Here is a 23,794-nt window from a genome sequence, read left to right on the forward strand (position 1 = left end):
TGATTATGATAAATTCCCATAGATTAGCAAAAGACTTGTAAAATATTTTGCTTAAAATAACAGGGTCATAGTTATGATGAGTAATACCAACATTAATGAGCAAAATGGGGAAAATAGGCACTGTCATACACTGGTAATGCTATATTAATGGAGCCTTTTTGGAGGGCAATGTGGAAGTAGCTATCAAAACTTAAAATATACATGTCCCTTGACCCAGCAATTCCAATTCTAGGAGTCTATTCTAAAGAAATACTCACTCATGTCCAAAAGGATCTTCAATGCAGCATTGCCTGTAATAGTGAAAAATTGGAAACAACCTAAATGTCAATCAGTAAGTGAGTGGTTAAATAAACTGAGGTATATCCACACTATGGAGTACTGTGTGGCCATTAACAAGCAAAAGGGATACTATATCTACGGACATGAAGAGTTCAGAGACACTTTAAGTGAAAAACTCACAGAAAAATGAACATATTTGATCCAATTTCTTTTTTAAATAAGTAAATATTTATGAACATCCACATACATGCATGAAAAAGGACTGGAGGGCCAGGCACGGTGGCTCACGCCTGTAATCCCAGCACTTTGGGAGGCCGAGGTGGACGGATCACCAGGTCAAGAGATCGAGATCATCCTGGCCAACATGGCGAAAACCCACCTCTATTAAAAATACAAAAATTAGCTGGGTGTGGTGGCACGCTCCTGTAGTCCCAGCTACTTGGGAGACTGAGGCAAGAGAATCGCTTGAACCAGGGAGGCAGAGGTTGCAGTGAGCCGAGATAGTGCCATTGCACTCCAGCCTGGCGACAGAGCAAGACTGTCTCACAAAAAAAAAAAAAAAAAAAAAAGGACTGCAAAGATACTATACCCCAAACTGTTAATAGTGGCAATTATCCCCAAACTGTTAATAGTGGCAATGGGGAATTCTCATTCTATAATTCTACAGGTTGGATATTATTTGAATAGTTTACAAGGAGAATATATTCCTATACTACTTTTAATTTCTTAAAAAAGTTAAAAGATGACAAGAGTATAGAGTATAAGTAAGAGTATAAAGTCTGAAAAGGTATCTCAGACAGAGGAAGAAAGATACTTTTTCAGTTGTCTTTGATGACTAAGTTTTAGACAAAACCAAAAAACCTATTAATATATAGAGACAAATATTTTTAATTAAAGTTAAGACAAGTTTTACCTTGCTTACTTTAGAATTTGTATCTTTCTCTGATTTTTTCAAAATTTCCTTTTTGTCAGTTTTTTGCAAAGCTGTTGACTCTTCTTCCACCTCATCTTCTCCTTCCCCTCTTTTTTTATCAGCTTTCTGATCTCTGATCTCAGCCACTTTTGCAGTGGGTCTAGATATTCTTGGAGATCTTCTTAAAGTACGACCCACATTTGTTTTCTCCTCTTCCTTTTCTGTCTTCTCTTGCTTGTTTTCTGGTTCTAGAACTTTGGGGGGAGAATCGGGCTTCTTTTTCCGACTTGATATCCTGATTGTTAATTTGATGCCCTCTTTCTGCCTTTCAGAGGTTATCTCTGTATTTTCTGAGGCAGTGGTTTCTTCTTCAGGAACCAACTTATATTTGAATTTGCTTTTTTGCATAGAACCCTTTGTCTCAGAAGGCTCCTCTATGCCAGAGGTCTGGGCATTGTCCAGATTATCCACTTCTACCTTTGTGAACTCAGAATCCTCTTTTAGGGTTTCTAGGTCTACTTTTTTCACAGACTGGCCACCAACAGTACCTGTACTCTGGCATTCTACCACTTCTTTTTCTGAGGCTAGTTTCTCACAATGGTCAATGATATTAGATGGTGGAGAAGTTTCAGCTGCCTCAGGAGAGCCAGGCTTTTCTGACTCTAGAGTACTCTTTGGAACTTCTTCTGGTATTGGACTCAATCTTTGTGCGTCCTTATCAAGAAAAGTCTTTTTGGACTTCTCTAACTTTTCAAGACATTCTAGGATTGGTGGGCGCTTATCCTTCTTAGTTTTGGGAGACTTCTCTTCACCTTTCATGGTACACGACTCGGTGGAAGATAAAGCAGTTTTTAAAGAGAGATCTTTTGCCATCTCAGAAGACTCAAGAGAAGTTTCCATTTCTGGAGGATCGGGTTCCTCTATTTGTGCTTTTTGACTATGGATCTCTAAGACTGATATTGAACTATCTGCATCTTTCCTCAAAGGGGCTGTTTCTTTCTCAAGCTCACCTGTTTTCATACTTGTTATGACAGAATTTAAGGACTCTGTTCCATTTCCCTCCGTGATGATATTTCTGTCCTTAGAGGGGCTATAGCTCTCTTCCTTTGTCTCATAAAACTTTGTCTCTATTGGTTCTGTCTTAAAATTTGGAGCTACCCTTTCATCACTAACTTCTCCATTTACTAGCTGTTTCCCTTCATGACCCAAAGCAGTGATTGTAGAGATCCTTTTACAAGTCTCTTCCTCTTGTTTTATTTCATCTTTCAAAAACTCTTTTGTTGGAGTAACTGATTTACACAAAGGTCCCTTGACTGGACTGTCAAAATCATCACTCAGTTTAATTTCTCGTTTTTTTAGTGGTATCTTGGCCTGCTGGTCATTTTTAAGTTTCTCAGTTTCTTCAGTAGATTTCTCAGTAATTTCGTGAGAAGATTTAATATTGCCACCAAATTCGATCCTTTCAGGCTCCTGTGCCACTGGCTTCTCCATGCTACTTTTGGTATCTTTAGGATCTGCTCTACATTCCTTCACCTCAACTTTAATGGGTTTGACATTTTCCTTGAAGGAATCACTTTCTTCTTTGATAATCTTTTTCTCTTCATTTTCTGGCAAAGGTTTTTCTAGCTTCACTATGACTGGCAGTTTCACAAGTTCCTTTTCATCTTCTTTTTCTTTCTTCACAGTAGTCTCTTCTAGAACATTGGCTGTAGAACGGTTTTCTAAATCCATAGGCTGCTCCTCACTTTTCATCTTTTCACTTTCTTTCTGTTCCTCTAAAAATCAGAAAAAGCTTAATTACATGAATAGAAACTTTCAAGGCTATAAAATATAAGACTTAGTATAATGTATATTTCCACTTAAAGTTTCTATTTTAAAAGAGGTGGCCTCTGTCATTGGATATTTGACAGTAAAAAATAAAATCTGACAATGAAGAAAATTACAAAAACTTTGAGATACAACTTCTAGATATTAAAAAAACATTTAGAAAAATTTAGGTTTCTGCTTTTTACTTTTTGTTTTGGTGTTCTCAATGGATTGCAAATATTTATGCAGTTCAAATAATTTATTCAAATTCAAGAGATGGCTTAAAAACATAAAATTGAAAATGCTACCTAAAACATTTCCAGAAGACTGTATTTGTTTTAAAAACTGACAACTGTTAAAAGAACTGAGCACTTCATTTCACTGAGGTACCAGGAACACAGCAGTGGGAAAATGAAAAATATAGAAAGACAAAAAGCCCATATCCTATTACCCAGAGGCAATCACTAGTAATATTTTAGGTTACTTCCTTCTGGTCTTGTATATTTTTCACTAAGTTGGTATCATGTTGCCTCAATTTATTCATTGAAACATTGGCACTTTCTTATGATACTTTTATAAAATGATGCCTTTTATAAAAATTGAGTTTAATAATTATATAACATTCCTCAATGTGATCATATTACAACTTACTTTATCAAATGCCACCACTGAACATTTCAGAAGTTAGTACTATACAAAGAAACTGTTTAGATTTATCTGTCAATTCTTCTTTATACCTTATTGGCTATATATTTTCAACTTTTATGGAGTACCTAATACTAGTGCAGATTTAAGCACAACCAAAGCTATATTCAGTAAATAGCATAATCTCTGAATAGGATTATACAGACTGCATTCCAGAATTCATTGACTACTAATTTTACGTACATTTTTAATCCCTTCACCTTATCCTTGCTACTGAAAAACCTAATTCTAAACAAAGTTTTACTGAGACATAAATTTTTTTCCTAAAATTTTGAAATGATTCTCGTCAAGTTGATAAACCAGTTAGGATATATTTCATGGGAATAATGGGATGGAAAGAAGTGAGAAGATAAAGCAGGATATGTTTTTTGAAATGAAAATTTAACCACCATTTCTTTTATGTAGAATGATGTTGCAAATAAAAAAGCCAAGAACCATTTAGAACCATTCAGTGTCTGAGAGTTAAGCAACTGTAATCAGTATTTCTTCCTTCTTTACAAAGTCAGTGCCATAGGGAATGCTGCTAAAATATTTCAAGAGATGAGAGTAAAAAAAATTTTCAAAAATTCAAAATATAAAATAGTCCTACAGCATAAATAAGGTAAGAAAAAAACAGAGATGACAGTAATTATCTAAGTTGCATGTTTTCTCTTTCCCACTGATAAAACAGGTTTAATAAATTCTCATTTATTGAGATTAGCTAGTATATCAGGAAATTTAACTAAATGAACACCTTGTTTAACGGTTAAAATACTGATTACTATCTTTAAAAATAACTTCAACTGCCATGTGCAATGGCTCACGCCTTTAATCCCAGCACTTTGGGAGGCCAAGTTGGGTGGATCGCTTGAGCTCAGGAGTTTGAGACCAGCCTGGACAGCATGGTGAAACTCTGTCTCTACAAAAAATACAAAAAGTAGCCGGGGCATGGTGGTGTGTGCTTGTAGTTCCAGCTACTAGGTAGGCTGAGGTGGAAGGATCACTGGAGCCCAGGAGTTCAAGGTTAACCCTGATCCCTGATCATGCCACCACATTCCAGCCTGGGTACATTCCAGCCTGGGTGACAGAGTGAGATCCTGTCTCAAAAAAAAGAAACAAACAAACAAAACAAAAAAACCTTCAACCCAATACTAAGTGTGGCTAAACACAAGTTAATATTTTTTATCCCTATTCTATGGTTCACAAAGTATCTAAAGATTTCATCATGACCCTGATCCAACGTAAAATTAAGTTTCTCAGTTTCTTCAGATTTCTCCATGTTTTAATTCGAAGGTAACTGATCTTGGTTTGAGTAACAACACAGCAAAATAAAACAAGAAATGACATTAGGTTCAAGATTCCCAGGTTCACTAACAGTAATTTAGCTAGTGATGCATCTTTGGGTGTGTCACAAACTCACTGATCTTTCTTCATCTATAAATAAAGCAGCTGGACTAAATAACCTCAACTATTATTCTTCGCTGGTGTCATATTTCTTTTATTCTAAAAATGTTAAATTCTTGGTTTTTTGTGTGTTTGGCTTGGTTTTTTTTTTTTTTTGAGACGAAGTTTCGCTCTTGTTGCCCAGGCTGGAGTGCAATGGCGTGATCTCGGCTCACCACAACCTCCGCCTCCTGGGTTCAAGCGATTCTCTTGCCTCAGCCTCCCGAGTAGTTGGGATTACAGGCATGCACCACTACGCCTGGCTAATTTTGTATATTTAGTAGAGACGGGGTTTCTCCATGTTGGTCAGGTGGGTCTCGAACTCCTGACTGCAGGTGATCTGCCCACCTTGGCCTCCCAAAATGCTGGGATTACAGGTGTGAGCCACCACGCCCGGCTGGCTTGGTTCTTTTAAGAGAAAAAAATGACAACAATTAATATTCTAGCTCCTCTAAATTAAATAAATGTTTCCAAAATAGTGTAGAGAAAGGAAGAACTAGGACAGAATATGAACCTTTAAGCACTATAATAATTAGTAAAAAGGTCAGTTACACAAGCATTTTCCCAAAGTTTGTCAAAAGAAAGTTGTAAAAGAGCACATAAATGAGTTTAAAAGGCATAAAATTTGAAGTGACCAAAGGAAAAATTCACTCCAAAAATTGAAACACAGCATCATATTTCTTCACAAATGAGGTGACTCAAGAGAAGTGGTAGCTACTGTGGGTTTTTAAAGGTGATTCATTCATTTACTCAACAAATATTTATTGATCACTTATTATGTGCTTTCTCCACCACCCCTAGCAGAATCACTCTGTAATGATACATTGAATATTCTATGTAAGTTAACAGTAGAAGACACTGAGTTGCCTGCCGATTATCTAGTCTCCTCTTCTTTCTTACAAACAGAACTTATTTTGTTCAGGAAGGCACTTGCCTCCTCAAACACCTTAAAGCTGTGAGTCATGTGATCCAGTTATGACCAATGACATGCATGAGGAAGTCGTGGGTGAGAAGGGAGTCAGCTGACTGGTGCCTTTTGCCCTTTTCCCTTCTTTGGGTCCAGATTCTATACACAATACCTGGAGAAGGAGCTGTGGTCCCAGCTACGTGGGAGGATTGCTTGAGCCCAGGAAGTCAAGGCTGTAGTGAGCTATGACTCACTACACTCTTGTTGGTGCGACAAAGCAAGACCCTGTCTCAAAAAAAAACCAAAAAAACAAAAAAACCCAACAAACCAACAAAAAAACCCACCACACAAATAAAATGTTGGATATACAAGTGTTTTATACTATTTTTTATTTGAACTATTTCATTAAAAATTAAGACTCTCAGCCAGGTGCAGTGGCTTACGCCTGTAATCCCAGCACTTTGGGAGGCTAAGGTGGACAGATCACAAAGGTCAACACGGTGAAACCCTGTCTCTACTAAAAATACAAAATTAGCAGGGTGGGGTGGTGTGAGCCTGTAGTCCCAGCTACTCGGGAGGCTGAGGCAGGAGAATGGCTTGAACCCGGGAGGCAGAGGCTGCAGTGAGCTGAGATTGCCCCACTGCACTCCAGCCTGGCGACAGAGTGAGACTCTGTCTCCAAAAAAATTAAGACTCTCAGAGAGTCAGACAAACCTTAACGCTCTTGTGTCACCTCCACCTTGGCCAGCTGTGGGACCTTTAGAAAATTACCTGAAACTTTCTAAGTCTCTTTAGACTCTAAGCTCTTTAAAACTGAAACATAAATATCTATACCTCAAGGAGGAGCTGTGAGGATTTTTTTTTCTTTTTATCTTAGGGGACTTTTTGAAAATGGAGCATGCAAAGTACTTTTACACAGTACTTGGGAGCTATTATTAATTATTTGGCCCCATCTTTTTACCAGAAACTTCAGCCACATTGGAAAATTCAGTTTCCCAAAGCTGCCATGACTTTTTTGTTTTACTCTGTTAACTCTGCCTAGTAAGCAATTGCTATTTTGTACCTTTTAAGATTCCTCACTTTCCTAATTTTTTTTTTTTAACTTTTACTTTAGGTTCAAGGATACGTGCGCAGGTTTGTTATACAGGTAAATTGCGTATCATGAGGGTTTGACATACAGATTATTTTGTCATCCAGGCAATAATAAACATAGTATCTGATAGGTAGTTTTTTGATCCTGACCCTCCTCCCACCCTCCACCCACTTTCCTAATTTGTAAAACAACTAAAATAACAGGCACAATCTCCTGGGTTGCCAATGATTGCATACAATACCACATATAAGGCCTTCAGAAGAGTAATACCAGGCAAGCACTCAATGTTTGCCAATATTATTATATTATAGGCAAGATCTTACCTTCCTCAAGCCCAGTTACAATATCACTCCATTTTATAATTTTATCTGATCCTTTCCCTATAAGGAATTAACGGCTCCTTTTCTTGTGTTTGCACATTGCTTTATAGAGACTTCTATAGCAGCACTTACTGCCCAGAATTATAATTATTTATTTACAAATCTATGTATCCTACCAGTCTTATGAACTACTCTGGGGCAGAATCATGGATTATTCACCTGCAGTAAGACACTCAAACATGTGCTGACTAAATTGAATAACTGAAACGGTAACAAACGCTAGTCTAAATGTTGGCAAATAACATCAACACTTTTCATGAGGTAGCTTTTACTAACAGGAAGTCTTATGTAGACTGTAAAGCAATATTTAATTAAAAATTCTATGAAGCATATTTCACCAACCTACAAAGTGAGATTTGGGCAAGGACATGATACATTTAACAGATGCTAAGGTATACTGCATTGAAGAAGGATTAATAAATGCATTTACTTAAAAGACCATTTAAAATATAAGCTAAAACTAAAGATCCCAAAACAAAATTAGCCATGGATGTCAACCAACAATGCAGAGGCTGAAATGTTCAAACTCCACTAGTAATCAAAGAAATTAAAATTCAAAAAGCAGTGAGATTTTTAATTTAACCAACCAGCAAAGTTTTTATTTAGTCATAATGTTCAAAGCTTCTAGATACGGCAGAAGGAATTATGCTCATACACTGGTAGTATTAGCATAAATTAGGTAAAACCATTCAATAACTATTCAATAAATATTTACTGAGTGCCTGCTTTACACTTGGAAACCTCATTAAAGAATTTTTCAAAGACAGGGAAACTATCACGTAGCATGTTAAGTGCAAAAAGTAGAAAATAAAACTCATTTTTCATGTAATCCTAATTCACATAAATAAGCCAATAAATCTGTAACCACGCCTAGAATAATGACTAGAAAGAAACAGAACACAATGTTAACAGTATTGTTGCATCTTGATAATAGGATAACAACTAATTTTTATTTTTTGCTTTACACTTTCCCAAGCTTTCTATAGTGAACACGTAATATCTTTTTAACTAGATAAGTAAGAAACCCAGTGTGTTTAATGCAGGGAGTGGAGTGACAGGATCAGATCTGCACTTCAGAAAAGGTGCTCTTGGCCAGGCATGTTGGCTCATGCCTGTAATCCCAGCACTTTGGTAGGCCAAAGTGGGCAGATCATTTGAGCCCAGGAGTTTGAGACCAGCCTGGGCAACATAATAAAACCCGTCTCGACCAAATATAGAAAAATTCGTCAGGCATGGTGGTGCACACCTGTAGTTCCACGTAGTTCCAGCTATACTAGAGGCTGAGGTGGGAGGATCGCCTGAGCCCAGGGAAGCTGAGCCTGCAGTGAGCCATGACCACGCCAGTGCACTCCAGTCTGGACAACAAAGTGAAACTCTGTCCTCAAAAAATCCCCCAAATCAAAAAAAGCCAGTGATGTCTATTTTAAGCTAAGGCCAATCCTTCCATTAATGCTTTGCATTTCATATCCTCTAGCCCACTCAGAAAGAGTTTTAATCAAAGTTTCATCATCTCACTTGTTTTAATGAGCTCTCACTAGCTGTAGTATTGACAACAGATTCAAGTGAATGAAGACAGAAACAAGAATAAAGAAGGATTATTGCAAGAGAACTAATTATAAAAGCTCTTCAAGGCCATCCCATTTTATTCAGATTGAAAACGAAAATTGTCAATAAAGCACAAGGCCCTGCACAATTGGCAGGTCCCTCTCCCCCCTCTTTCAGAGCCTTACATGCCTGACCTTTTTCCTCCCCTGTTACAAATAGTCCCCACTCATTCTGCTTCAGCTATATTGCTAACCTTGCAAACAGACCAGCAAACTTTCTATAAAGGGTCACAGTAATATTATTAGCTTCCCAAGCCATGGAGTCTGTCACTACTCAAGTCTACCACTGTAGTGAAAAAGGAGTCATTGACAATCAAATATTAAATGAATAAATAAAATTTGATTAATAAAACAGGTGGCACAGGCCAGATTTGGAAGATAAACCCTGGTCAGTCAATCTTTGCTCTAACATAGTAAGTAAGCAGGGTTGTGCCACCTCAGGGTCCTGCCTGTTTTTGTCAGCATAAAAATCCTTTTTCTCTGGTATTTGCATGGCTTGCTCTCTCAGATCCTTTAGGACTCTACTCAAGTACCAACTCTTCCATGAGTCATTTTCTAGCAACTCAATCTAAAATCATGCCCCACTCTCTTCCCCAAATTATTTTCCTTCCATACCTCCTTACCACCATCTATACTATATATTTTATTTACTAATCTTGTTTATTGTTTGATAATTATGACATGTAACCTCCATCATGGGAAAAATTTGACTGCTTTTGTTCACGGCTACATTCACAATACTGAAGATAGTGCATGACAAATTGCATATACTCAATAAATATTTGTTGACTGAAATGAGTGAAATATGACAGGTGAAATATCACCTGTGTCTAAGAGTATATGTCTGCAACTGAAGTTTTGTTTGCCAAAGAAATTTTCACCATTTTGAAAATGTCAACAGACTTAACAGTTTCCAAAATGGGTTCAAATACTGAAATTATCATTTGATACTATCAAGTTGCACATAATGGAAAATTTTATGCAAGCTGCCTGCACCATTTTGCTGTATGATAAAGGGATCTGAATTTGTGCCAATTCTTTTTTTTTTTAATTTTTATTTTTTATTTTTAGAGACAATGTCTTGCTCTGTCACCCAGGCTAGAGTGCACTGGTATGATCATACCTCACTATAACCTCAAACTTCTGAGCTCAAGCAACCCTCCTGCCTAAGCCTCCTGAGTAACTGGTACTATAAGCAAGAGTCATCACGCCAGGCTAATCCCAAAGTGCTGGGATTACAGGCATGAGCCACTGCACCTGACCAGTGACAATTCTTTTATAACTTACTTTAAAATTTCATGGTACTTACTTGACAAAGGTATCAAGAATTTTTTAATGATTAAGTATAGCAAAGAAAACCACACAAAACAAATGCATAGCTTAATACAGTAGAAGGCAAAAATGAAAAAAAATTTAGCAGCTACCCCAAGAGAGCTATACATGCCTTTTCTAATATAATTCTCTTCTTTACCAAAAATAACTATTAATCTCACTTTTTTAAATTAAAAAAAAATTTGTTGACAAGTAAAAATTGTATATATGGCACACAAAATGATGTTTTGAAATATAAATACAGTGTAGAATGGCTAGATCAAGCTAGTTAACATATGTATTACCTCACAATATAATTTTTTTTTTGTAGTGAAAACACTTAAAATCTATTTGGCAATTTTAGGCATACGGTGTTATTAACTAGTCACCACATAGTACATATCTCTTGAACTTATTCCTTATTTTGTTGATAGTTTAGTTTTACAAGTTTATTTTCTTTTTAAGGACACGTTAATGTTATCCCCTCTATCCCTTATTTTTCTTGCAATTTATTTGTTCAAGACACCAAATCCACTGTCCTACAGTTTCTAGATACTGTAGACTACATTCCCATGTTCCTCTGTTCTTTGTTTATCCTGTGAATCATCCCTTCAACATATTCAGGTTCAATTTCTGTGGCAAAACTACTTCTCTGGTGTTGAGGAGTTCTTTATTAAGAGACATATGATATCTGGTTATTTCTCTTTTTATTAGCAGATGTTGATACTCAATATAAAAACTTTTAATTTATTAGCAATTTCAGAATGCTGACATTCCCATTCTATCATTCATTCATCTGTGACTAGTTGGAATACTTTTATAAAAACAAAAGTACTTTACTCATTTACTATCTTATTATATAGTGGTAAAGTTCATATACAAAAGGAAGGATACGTATTTGACTCTTTGAGTCATTTTAACATGGCTTTGATAACTTCCTTACTACCTGGAGTGACAAGATGATTCCTAGCTTATCATGCTGCAGAACTGAAATCAACCATTTTTCTGATTTTTTAAATTGGTTTAGTTTTGTGGGAAGTTGTATTTCAAGACCACGATCTGGGCATTAAGGATGCTCACAGGTACTGGGTTTACCAATGTTTCTAAGCCTTTTCAGTAAACAGGGTTAGGAAATACACACATAGACACCCCCCCCCCCCACCCACATTTTTAACTAAAAAAAAAAAAAAAAGACAAAACTCATGAGTTCATTCTGATAGTTCATGTTTTCTTAACCTTTTCTAGCTTACCTATTATTTGCTTTTCCCACACTGAAAATCTTGGTTTTCAAGGACACAGATAATATAATTAAGATATCATACTATTTTGTCTCAAATTATATACAAAACATTTTCAGAATAACAATACTGATACCATTACCAATGTCATTAAAGAAAAGTTAAAAAAGTTTGTGTATGTGGCCAGGTGCAGTGGCTCACGCCTGTAATCCCAGCACTGTGGAGGCCGAGGCGAGCGGATCACAAGGTCAGGAGTTTGAGACCAGCCTGGCCAACATGGTGAAACACCATCTGTACTAAAAATACAAAAAAATTAGCTGGGCGTGGTTGCAGGTGCCTGTAATCCTAGCTACTCAGGAGACTGAGGGCAGGAGAATTGCTTGTATCTCGGAGGTAGAGGTTGCAGTGAGCCCAGATCGAGCCATTGTACTCCAGTCCGGCAAGAAGAGTGAAAGTCCGTCTCAAAAACAAACAAACAAACTTAAAGTGCACTCTCACCCTACTTTCCCTAATGTTAAGAACTTACCTAACTAGAGTACAATTACCAAAACAGAAAATTAACATTGGTAAAATACTATTAAACAGATTTTATTCAAATTTCACCAGTTTTCCTTCAATGTCCTTTTTTATTCCAGGATCCATGTCTCAGTGTATTCTTTTTTTCCTTGGTCTCCTCCAACCCTTAGTCTCCTCCATTCCTCATTCTTTCTTTGTCTCTTCTGACCCTGACACAGTTATTCTGTAGAATACCTCTTAATTTGGGCTTGTTTGGTGTTTTCTCTAGATTAGACTGAGGTTATACAATCTAATGTGGAATTTTTTGACAATACTTCCACAAAAGTTACGTTGTGCTTTATATAAAGAGTTACATGATGTCAATATACCTGATATGGTTTGGCTGTGTCCCCACCCAAATCTCACCTTGAATTGTAATAATCCCCATGTGTCTAGGGCAGGGCCAGGTGGAGATAACTGAATCACGGGGGTGGTTCCCCCATACTGTTCTCGTGTAGTGAATAAGTCTCATGAGATGTGATGGTTTTATAAATGGGAGTTCCCCTGCACAAGCTCTCTTGCCTCCCGCCAAGACATGCCTTTGCTTCTCCTTTGCCTTCCACCATGATTATGAGGTCTCCCCAGCCATGCAGAACTGTGAGTCCATTAAACTTCTTTCCTTTATAAATTACCCAGTCTCAGGTGTCTCAGGTATATCTTTATTAGCAGCATGAGAACAGACTAATACAACACGTTACTGGTGAGGTTAACTATTTGATTAAGGTGATGTCAACTGGTTATTTCACTGTAAAATTACCATTTTCACCTTTGTAACAGATAAATATCCTGGGGGAGATACTTTGAAATTATGCTAATATCATGCTTCTAAACAAACTTTCACCCACTAATTTTAGTATCTATCAGGGATCTTGCTTGCAACAATTATTACTGTAGCATTTTCTTAATGGTGATTTTCTACTTCCCCCATTACATCTACATGTTTTAACTTATGTTCACTTGCAGGGAAAAGCTGCCCCTTCACCTTTATTTATTTATTCAAATTGTACTTACGTTAAGTCTGAACTCATAGATATTATTCTATGGATTAAAATCTATCTTTATATATTTTGTTACTAAAACTCTTACTGCTTTCAATATTGGGAAACTCCTTCCACTGGCACCTATGTCCTAATGATATGCCCAAATCCCTTTTTGAGCACATCCTTATTTTCCAGCATTACCAGATGTTTCAGGCTCATCTTGTGTTTTCCCTGCCTGTTCTTGAGATCAATCTCTTCTCTAAGGAGCTCTGGTTCCTCTTACAGGAGAATGACATTTTGAAATCAAAATCTGGAGGCTGTGTTCATTGTTACTGGGGTGTCACTGCTCTTAGATTCCTCTCATAAACACATATATGCAGGTATACTAACTCATACATATGATTAAACTTTTATTTATTTATCACCTACTACTGATGTTTTGTCAGTCATTTTGGCTATCTAAAGCTCATTCACGAGAAGATTCCTATACAAAACACTCACGGGAAAAGAGATTATAGATATTGGTAACAGCTTATCTGCAGTCTATCTGAAAGTCACATTGGCTGGACATAAAGTCCCTGGCTGACATTTTCTCCCCCCGAGAGTCTCTCAAATACATTATGGCATTTTCTTCTGGAATAAAGCACTGATGTCAAAAAGAGTGAAGGCAGTCTGATTTTCCTTCCCTTGTAAGTCATTTGGTCTTTTTGTCTGGATACCCAAGGTATTTCTTTCTTCAAAGAAAGCCCTGTAATTTTACTAGAAAATGTCTTGATGTTGAATGGTCTGCACTGAGTTTCCAACTACTTCAGGAAAGTGTTTTCCAACATAGTCTTTAGTTATTTATCTGTCCCCTTGCTTTTTCTTTTTTGTGGACACCTATCTCTTGGATCTTCTTTGCCTATTTTCAGTATAGCATTTTCTCTCAAATCCTTATATCCTATGTTTCTTTTGTTTTTTACAAATACCCTGTTTTCTAATTTTCTATTTTGTAAAGGCATTAATTCTTATGTTTGTTGACTCAGATGTTTATCTTAATCTTTTTAAAATTTTAACTCTTCTGAGTCCTACCACTTATTATAGTGCTCATGTTTGATGGGCATATCTTTCTGAGAAGCTTTCACTGTCTGTAGGGATGTTATTCTGCTTCTTGTTCTCTCTTGTTCTTATAATCCCAGGAGATTTGAACTTGCTCCCTTTTAGTTGTCTGGTTTTATGTACAAGTAGATTTCCTAAACTTTTAGAAAAAAGTCATTTTTATGATAGTTTTGCCAATTTCATAACTTTAGAGCTCCCCTGTTATTTTTGTGAAATACTCAAATTAAAGCAATGTACTTTATGAGATCACCTAACTCTATTCTTCTCCCATAATTTCATTTGAACCTTCTTTTTGTTTGTCCTGTTGTCCCTGTCCTACTTAATTTGGAGCCTATGCCCAGCAGTTTCACATCAGCGTAGAGCTTAATCCTGGAAAGGCTTTGGGTGGTGAGGATTGAGAATTCATGAGGCCCATAGTACCTGAGAATCTTTAAGACCTTTGTTGTAGATTTTGTCTATACGTTTTTGTTATTACCATCAATATGTTCCTTTTATGGGGGAATTGGTAGAGACTCAAAATCCACACCACTATTACTTTCCAAAATTCATGAATGATAAATTTTCCCCTTCTAATTCAAACCACAACAAACTCAGAGCAAACCAATTTCAACAGTTCCTCCAATCATGAAAGATTTCTTCTGTTTCTTTCTCCTTTTCTTCCTTGCTTCCTTCCTTCCCTCCTTCTCCAATAAGGAAAAATCTTTCACATAAGAAGCACTAGAGGCCAGGCGTGGTGACTCACACCTGTAATCCCACTTTGGGAGGCCAAGACAGGCAGATCACTTGAGCGCAGGAGTTTGAGACCAGCCTGGGCAACATGGTGAAACCTTGTCTCTACAGAAAATACAAAAATTAGCTAAGCACAGTGGCGCATGCCTGTAGTTCCAGCTACTCAAGAAGCTGGGGTAGGACTGATTGAGCCCTAGAGGCGAAAGCTGCAGTGAGCCATGTTTGAGCCACTCAACTCTAGCCTGGAGACAGAGCATAAACCTTGTCTTTAAAAAAAAAAGGCTTACTCCTGTAATCCCACTGCTTTAGAAGGTTGAGGTGGGAGGATTCCTTGAGGCCAGGAGTCTAAGACTGGGCAACATAGCAAGACCTCATCTCTACAAAAACTTTTTTTTTTTAATTAGCTGGACATGGTGGCACATGCCTGTAGTCTGAGTTACTCGGGAAACTCAGGTAGGAGGATTGCTTGAGCCTAGGAGTTCAAGGTTACAGTGATTTATGATCATGACACTGTATTCTATCCTGGGCAATTGAGCAAGACCTTATCTCTTAAAAAAAGTTCTTAAATTATTGGGAATGATAGAGGAGTTAAAAAATTATTTAAGTTCTTTAAAAAAAAGCAGCAGCACTACAGTCTGTATCCTATTGTTTATGGCAAAAAAATACAAGAAAGAAATGCAAACGTCAATGTATTTCCTGTCAATTTTTTCTACTTAACTCAAACATGATGTAAAAGACAGATGGTGATAATAAAGAGTATCTTTTCTTTTATTCCTATAAAAGGAAACTATTTTAGATATCATAATGTTGTAACAATAACATCTGTATTTATTAATCTCCCTATACTTGTTTAAAGTAAAACAATGTTTTATTTTATTTATTTATTTTTTTGAGAGAGAGTCGCACTCTGTCGCCCAGGCTGGAGTGCAGTGGCGCAATCTTGGCTCACTACAACCTCCACCTCCCAGGTTCAAGCGATTCTCCTGCCTTGGCTTCCCAAGTAGCTGGGATTACAGGCTCATGCCATCACACCCAGCTAATTTTTGTAATTTTAGTAGAGACAGGGTTTCACAATGTTGGCCAAGCTGGTCTTAAACTCCTGACTTCAAGTGATCCTCCCGCTTCAGCCTCCCAAAGTGTTGGGATTACAGGCGTGAGCCACCACACCCTGCCAAAACAATGTTTTATATAATAAAAATAGTAGGTTTTTTTCCTTTTTTGAGACAGGGTTTCACTCTGTCGCACAGGCTGGAGTATGGTGGTGTGAGCACGGCTCACTGCAGCCTCAACGTGCTGGGCTCAAGCCTGCATCAGCCTCCCCAGTAGCTGGGACCAAAGGCGTGTAACACCATGCTTGGCTAGTGCATTATTATACATTCAGTACATAAACTTTTTGATCCCCATCCATAAGTTTCTAGAAATTGCCCACAAGTATCAAAAAATGTTCAATCTTACTACTCATCAGGAAGATGTAAACTGAAACCACAATGAGGTATCACCTAACGCCTGTTAGGGTGGTTATTATCAAAGACAAGACAACAGGTGTAGGCAAAAATGAGGAAAAAAAAAAAAGAAAGAGAATCCCTGTACACTGTTGTTGAGAATGTGAAGCAGTACAGCCATATAGGAAACAGTATGGACGTTCCTCAAAAAATTAAAAATATTAAGTACTATAGGATTCAGTAATCCCACTACGGGGTATATCCAAAGAAAATGAAACCAGTTTGTTAACGAGATATCTGCACTCCCACGTTCCCTCCAGCATTAATCACAATAGGCAAGATATGGAATCAACCTAAGTGTCCATCAACAGATAAAAGGATAAAGAAAATATGATCTATATACATGATGGAATATTATTCAACATTAACAACAAAAGAAATCCTGTCATTTGTGACAACATGGATAAACCTGGAAGATACTATGCTAAGTGAAATAAGTCAGGAACAGAAACAAATACCCCATGATCTCACTTACATGTGGAATCTTAGAGTTGAACTCACAGAAGCAGAGTAGAATAGTGGTTATGAGGGACTGAAGGCGTGGGGAGATGCTGGTCAAAAGATAAAAACTTTCAGTTACGAAGAGTAAGTTCAAGAGATCTACTACTGTACAACATGGTGACTACAGTTACAACAACGTACTGTATACTTGAAAATTGCTAGGACAGGAGATTTTAAATGCTCTCATCACAAAAAAAGATAAGTCTGTGAGTCAATGCATATGGTAATTAGTTTTAGACATTCCACAATATGGAATTAGTTTTAGACATTCTACCATAAATATATACAACTTTTCTTTGTCAATTAAAAAATTTAAACCCAGCCAGGCACGCTGGCTCATGCCTATAATCCTAGCACTTTGGGAGGCCGAGACGGGTGGATCACTTGAGCTCAGGAGTTCAAGACCAGCCTGGGCAACACAGTGAAACCCTATCTCTACAGAAAAGGCAAAAATGAGCTAGGCATGGTGGCTTGTGCCTGTAGGCCCAGCTACTTGGGGGTCTGAGGCGGAAGGATCACTTGAGCCCAGGAGGTGGGGGTTGCAGTGAGCCAAGATCGCACCACTGTACCCCAGCATGGGCAAAAAAAACCAAAAACCAAAAACTAAAAAAAAAAACACCTTGCAATCTAGAATAAAAAAATAATATAAATACAGGATAAGGGTGTCACCCTTGGGGCCTCCTGAATACAGTAAGAATCCTGGAACTTTGGTCCACAGAGTTGATAGAAGAGATATTGGCTTCCATGGAACATGAGGCTTTTGAGTGGTTCCTGGACCCGCTCAACGTAAATCCCATCTGCTTGTTTCTCCAGTTGTCACCTGGGAGAAAACAGCTTCTGGATGGCCATAAGAACTGTTACAAAGACTATTCCTAAGGCTAGATGTTGCTCCTGTTGGCAAGCTATGATCCCTGTCCTAGATCGATCTCCGCATACTGATGCCAAGTGTTGTCTGTAGTAGTTTTGTGAATCTGAATACTGAAACCTAAGAAGGATCCCGACAGGCACTAAAGATATAAAACTGCAATGTATGGAAAAATACTGTGTTGTGTAGCTCATTTATTAATGAACACATTGACTCATGTATGGGAGCTTATCCAATTCACAAGTTTACCATGACAATGCCATGTTCCACTTTTAATTTTTTTAATACAAAAAAGTCCCTAGATAACGATACAGGGAAGTAAGTTCTTTTATCTCCAGTCATATTAAAATTCTCATCAAAGTTACAAAGAAATCATTATGAGTAACATCATAAATATCTGTGCTTTCATCAGGTACAATAGAAAATATAAAAAATAATTTAACATCTTGTCTCATTTATTACCAGTAATCTATTCACTACGAGCGAGAGTATTTCCAATTGTCCTTACATATGCAAATGCTCATTCTAGTTTGATACACTTTTTTGCTGCACTCAAACTCAAAATGAAAAGAAAGTTTTGGCCGGGCATGGTGGCTCACACCTGTAATCCCAGCACTTTGGGAGGCCAACGCAGGCAGATCACCTGAGGTCAGGACTGCAAGACCAGTCTGACCAACATGGAGAAACCCTGTCTCTACTAAAAATACAAAATTAGCTGGGCCTGGTGGCGCATGCCTGTAATCTCAACTACTCGGGAGGCTGAGGCAGGAGAATCGGTTGAACCCAAGAGGTGGAGGTTGCAGTGAGCCTAGATCGCGCCATTGTGCTCCAGCCTGGGCAACAAGAGTAAAACTCCGTCTCAGAAAAAAAAGAAAAAAAAACAGTTTTGATACACGTAATATTTTTCTCTTAAGAATATATAGCTGCACATCTCAGCATTCAAAAATGAATCTCCTTAAAATATCAGTCCTCCCCCTCCCAATTTCTTCCTCAGGTACCTTTTATGTTAACCATCATAGTTTTTACAATGGATAGTTTCATAGTATTACATGTTACAGACTGAACTGTGTCCCCCACAAATTCATATATTGAAGCCCTAATCCCCAATGTGACTGTATTTAGAGACAGAGCCTTTGGTGAGGTAATTATGGTTAAAGAATTCTCACAAGAGCGGGGGACTTTAACATTACAGGAATGGTGCTCTTATAAAATCAGAGGAACAGAAAACAGATAGCTTTTTCTCCACACACACAGAGAAGAGAGTCATTTGCAAGCCAGGAAAAGAGCCCTCATCAGAAATCAAATTTGCTACTTTTAACTCCAGAACTGAGAAAATAAGTTTCTGTTGTTTTAAGCCATCCAGTCTGTGGTATTTTGTTATGAATAGCCTGAACAGGCTAATAGACTACGTTAAGTTATATTATTTTGCCACATAGAACTTAAGCTTTATATCTGACATCACATTAATAATGATCAAAGGAAAATCATCAGTAAGTTAATCTACCTACTATAACTATACCGGGCTGGGTGCAGTGGCTCACGCCTATAATCTTAACATGTTGGGAGATGGAGGGGAGGATTGCCTGAGGCCAGGAGTTTGAGACCAGACAGGGCAACATAGTGAGACCCTGTCTCTACAAAAAATTAAAAAAGTAGCCACGCATGGTAGCATGTGCCTGTAGTCCCAGCGAGGCAGGAGGATCCCTTGAGCCCAGGAAATGGAGGTTACAGTGAGTTGTGATTGTGGCACTAGATTCCAGCCTGGGCAGTAAGAGCAAGACCTTGACTCTAAAAATAAATAAATACAAAAACCAACTATACTGACATACTTCACTTCAACAATTAGCAACTCTCTCCTTTTTCTGAAATAATTCTTGGTCTTTGTTATTCCAAAATTGATAAAGACATGAATACAATAAATATCTTATTTTCATGTTAACTACACTGTAAGAAAAAAATATAAGTCCAAGCACCTGAGACTAAGCCTGATTTTAGAGGGCAAAAGAAAGGAGTATGGCAAAATGGAGTGTAAATCTCACGTAAATAGAAACAACCATTACTCAGCTACAGAGTATTTTTGACATATAAAAATGATGATCCCAAGTTGACAACTTTTCTAATTTTCAATTTTAGATGTCAACAGCAACTTCATTTAAAAAATCAGTCATATGAAAACATATGTTCCCTCAAAAATTTGTATATTAACATTCACCGCTGCATTATCTATACCAAAAGGTGGAAAAATCCAAATGTCCATCAAGTGAACAGATAAATAAAATGTGTTATATCAATACAAATAAATATTATTCATCCGTAAAAAGGAATGAAGTACTGATACATGCTACAACATGGATGTTGTAATATTTAGCATATGTTTTTAACATTATGTTAGTGTAATGTTAAAAAAATTACGCTAAATGAAAATGTCAGACACAGATGGCCACATGCTGTATGATTCTATTTTTATGAAATGCTACAAAGAGACAAATCCATAAAGACAAAGTAGATTAATGGTTTTCAGGGGATGAGGGTAGGGAGAAATGGCAAGTAACTTCTAAGTGGGTACAGAATTTCTTTGTGGGGTGCCAGAAATGTTCTAGAATTAGTGGTTATGGTTGCACAATGCTGTGAATATACTAAAATCACTAAAATGGTGAATTTTATCTTAGCTTTTTAAAAACAAAGCAGCACTGTAGAAACCAAAATAAACACGTTTTTGGGCCAAATTAGGTCTGTGAGCTGCCAGTCTGTAAATTCTGTTCTTTATAAGAAATTCTCAAATGATATCTTATCTGATCACCTGTAGGCAGAAGTGCATGACTGTAAAAATTAAAAAAAGGACAATCTTCTTTCAATTAGTAGAATTAAAAACTAAATGTTAGTTGGGCTTCCCTCAACTTTTTCCCCAGAAAAGTTTCTTTTTAACTTTTTGGTCCCTTCTAAATTAGAATACAGTATCCAATGTAGAGAGAAAATATATATTAAATTCCATGGTGTTTTATATGCACGATACCTTCCAGGTAGTATTATCACCTAAATTAAGACAATGGATCTTAAACTCCCATAAAAGGGTATAAATGACACCAAACACTTACTTGGAAATCTACCACAGTCTGAGAATAACAACTCAAAAAGTATTTGAGCGTTTCAAGCCTGATGCCACGACTAGCCCTAATATAAGTGGGATACAAATAGTATAAATAAAGTTTCAGATGTTCCTTGAAGTATAATCAGACTTTCATGGGAGTTGGGGAGACAACATCTGAGGGAGAGAAACAGCATGCAGACACAGAAGGGAATGCCCAAGACATATGGAGAAAACAAAAGCATCTAGATGATCTGGAACCAGTACTCATGTAAGAAAAAGCAGGAGCTATTGCTAGAAAGAGAGACCAGACTGAGATTCTGAATGTTAGTCTAGCAAATTTAGACTTTCAGAAGGCAATTCGAATTGTCTTTGAAACAAAGTCAACTTAATTATTTAGTTGGTGTCACCATTTTCTAGGCCACTTATTGCCATTTTCCATTTTTTTGCCCACTTTTACAGTTAATATGTTTCTCCTTAACACCTATACAAAAATAAAAATTTATCTTACTGAGTTAAGATACAAGGCATGGCAATTTAACTAATGACTAAAGAAAAATCTATTTTAGCTACAAGAATAAGAGTGGTTGTTATTCCCTCTCCAGTGCCTATTTATTTTTATTTCTTGCTGCCCAATTTGCAAATATCTAATCATGCTTAATTTTTAACTTTTGTCACATTTTGCTTCAACACTCTATGTTAGACATTCCCCAGGACTGTTTCCGGCTTTTGACATACTCCTTCCCACCTGGCCCTGATCCCCCAACACAGCCCAAGGGTAATGTTTGTTTACATCCGAAAGGAATAAAAATGACAGAACAGAATCATATTTATTTGGTCTTGCCATGGAATAGACTACAAGAACTACATCTGAGAGGACAAGGGTGAGAGACAGGGTTTTTGGGGGCTGAAATTATATGCAAGTGCAGCATTAAAAGGGCACAGGGACTCTGGAGACAGATTGCCTAGTTTTGAATATTAGGTCTGCCATTAACAAGCTATGTGACCTTGGGAAAATTACCGAAATCACTCTTTATCTAATTTCCCTCATCTGAAAAAAGGGAAGTAATAATATTACACTACTAAACAGGGTTTGTTGTGAAAATGATCTGACAATATAGGCAAAAGCATTTAGAACAGTATTGGCACATGGTAAATGGTTTATGTGTTACTGTTTTATCTACTATAGTGTAAGCTTTACAAAAGCAAGGATTTTAGTCCTTCTTTATTAAACTATATGCCTAAAATCATGCTTAGCACAGAGAAGGTGCACAGTAAGTATTCACTGAATGAATGAATGAATGAATAAGAAACATTTTGTTGTTAGAGAAAGAGAAGCAGAAAAGCAAAAGAGAAGGTAGGCTGTGCGCGGTTGCCCACATCTGTAATCCCAGAACTTCAGAGGGCTGAGGCAAGAGGATTGCTTGAAGTCAGGAGTTCGAGACCAGCCTGGGCAACAAAGTGAGACCATGTCTTTACAAAATTAAAAATTAAAAAAACATTAGCCAGGCATGGTGGCGCACACCTGTAGTCCCAGCCACTCAGGAGGCTGAGGCAGGAGGATCACTTGAGCCCAGGAGTTCCAGAATGCAGCATACTATGATTGCACTACTGCACTCCAGCCCGGGTGACAGAGTGAGACTGTCTCTAAAATAAAAATAGAAGACAGAAAAACAAAGAGAATGAAATGTCCTGCTCCTCCTCTTCTACTTTTTCAAGGATGCCATCCCTCACAGACCATTTTCTCTTAGTTGTGTTGAGAGGTATAACATCAGCATTCATTGAGAAATGTTTTCAGAAACAGGTGTATAACGGCCTTTGGTGTATTTGTTTCAGAAGTTAGGAGATGACCTTATTACTCAAAATATGGTCCTCTAACCAGCAGTATCAGCATTACATAGGTCCTTGTTAAAATAGCCAATCAGCAGACAGCCAAGACCCACTCCACCAGATTCTGTACTTTAAAAAACTCCCGAAGTGAACACCCAGCATATTAAAGTTTGAGAAGTACTACTCTAGACCACTTTAAGAGCATAGGGTATAGAAGGATCAGGCTTCAAATCTAGACTCTGACACTTAATTATGTATATGATCTGAGGCAACATTATAAATGTTCCAATTTCCTCATCTGTAAAATTAAAATAATAATAGTAGTTACCTCAAAGAGTTGCTATGAGGATTAAATGAAAATCCATATGCAGCATTTGGTAGACTGCAAAGAAAACAGGATGTGCCCAATAAATGTTAGCTGTTGTTATTGTTGAAATCCCCCATTATCTACTATAAGGCCCCACAAAGAAATTTCAGCATTAACTATTAGGAATAGCTTACCTAGAAAAAGTTTGTTCTGTTTTTCTTTCTACTTTAAACTACACAATGAGTCTCCCTTCAAGATCAGTGTCAATTTTGAGGTCTTGTATTAGAAATAATTGCCTCTTAAATTTCTATTATTCTGACCTTGGTTTCCAATTCACATTTTCTCTGGCTTTGATTTTAATTGTGTATGGGAATAAGAAAATATGTGAATGAATGACCAAAATGAACAAGTAATATTAAGTTTAAACCTAGAACTAATCCTTGGAAAATACTACTAAAAAAGAATAGAAATTCAACAGGAGGCTCAGACTACTTTTAAATTATTATGCGTGGCTGGGCACAGTGACTCATTCCTATAATCCCAGCACTTTGGGAAGCCAAGGCAGGAGGGTCGCCTGAGGCCAAGTCAAGACCAGCCTGGGCAACAGAGCAAGATCCCATCTCTACAAAAAATAAAAAATGAAAACTAGCTGGGCCTGATGGCACATGCCTGTAGTCTTAGCTA

General features: G+C 37.3%; 1 protein-coding gene across 2 annotated transcripts in view; it reads right to left on the reverse strand.

The window, feature by feature from the left end:
- The window catches only part of RSF1 (remodeling and spacing factor 1), a 160,422-nt gene that overhangs the window by 39,098 nt on the left and 97,530 nt on the right, over nucleotides 1-23,794 (reverse strand). Inside the window, exon 6 of one of the 2 annotated variants that reach the window (XM_031015963.3) lies at nucleotides 1,202-2,967. In XM_031015963.3, the coding sequence (XP_030871823.3) occupies nucleotides 1,202-2,967 (1,766 nt within the window). Of the gene's footprint in view, nucleotides 1-1,192; nucleotides 2,968-23,794 lie in introns of both variants that reach the window. The other variant, XM_031015962.3, reaches the window with a different exon arrangement.

Source organism: Gorilla gorilla, chromosome 9, assembly GCF_029281585.2.
Source record: "Gorilla gorilla gorilla isolate KB3781 chromosome 9, NHGRI_mGorGor1-v2.1_pri, whole genome shotgun sequence".
Classification (NCBI taxonomy): domain Eukaryota; kingdom Metazoa; phylum Chordata; class Mammalia; order Primates; family Hominidae; genus Gorilla; species Gorilla gorilla.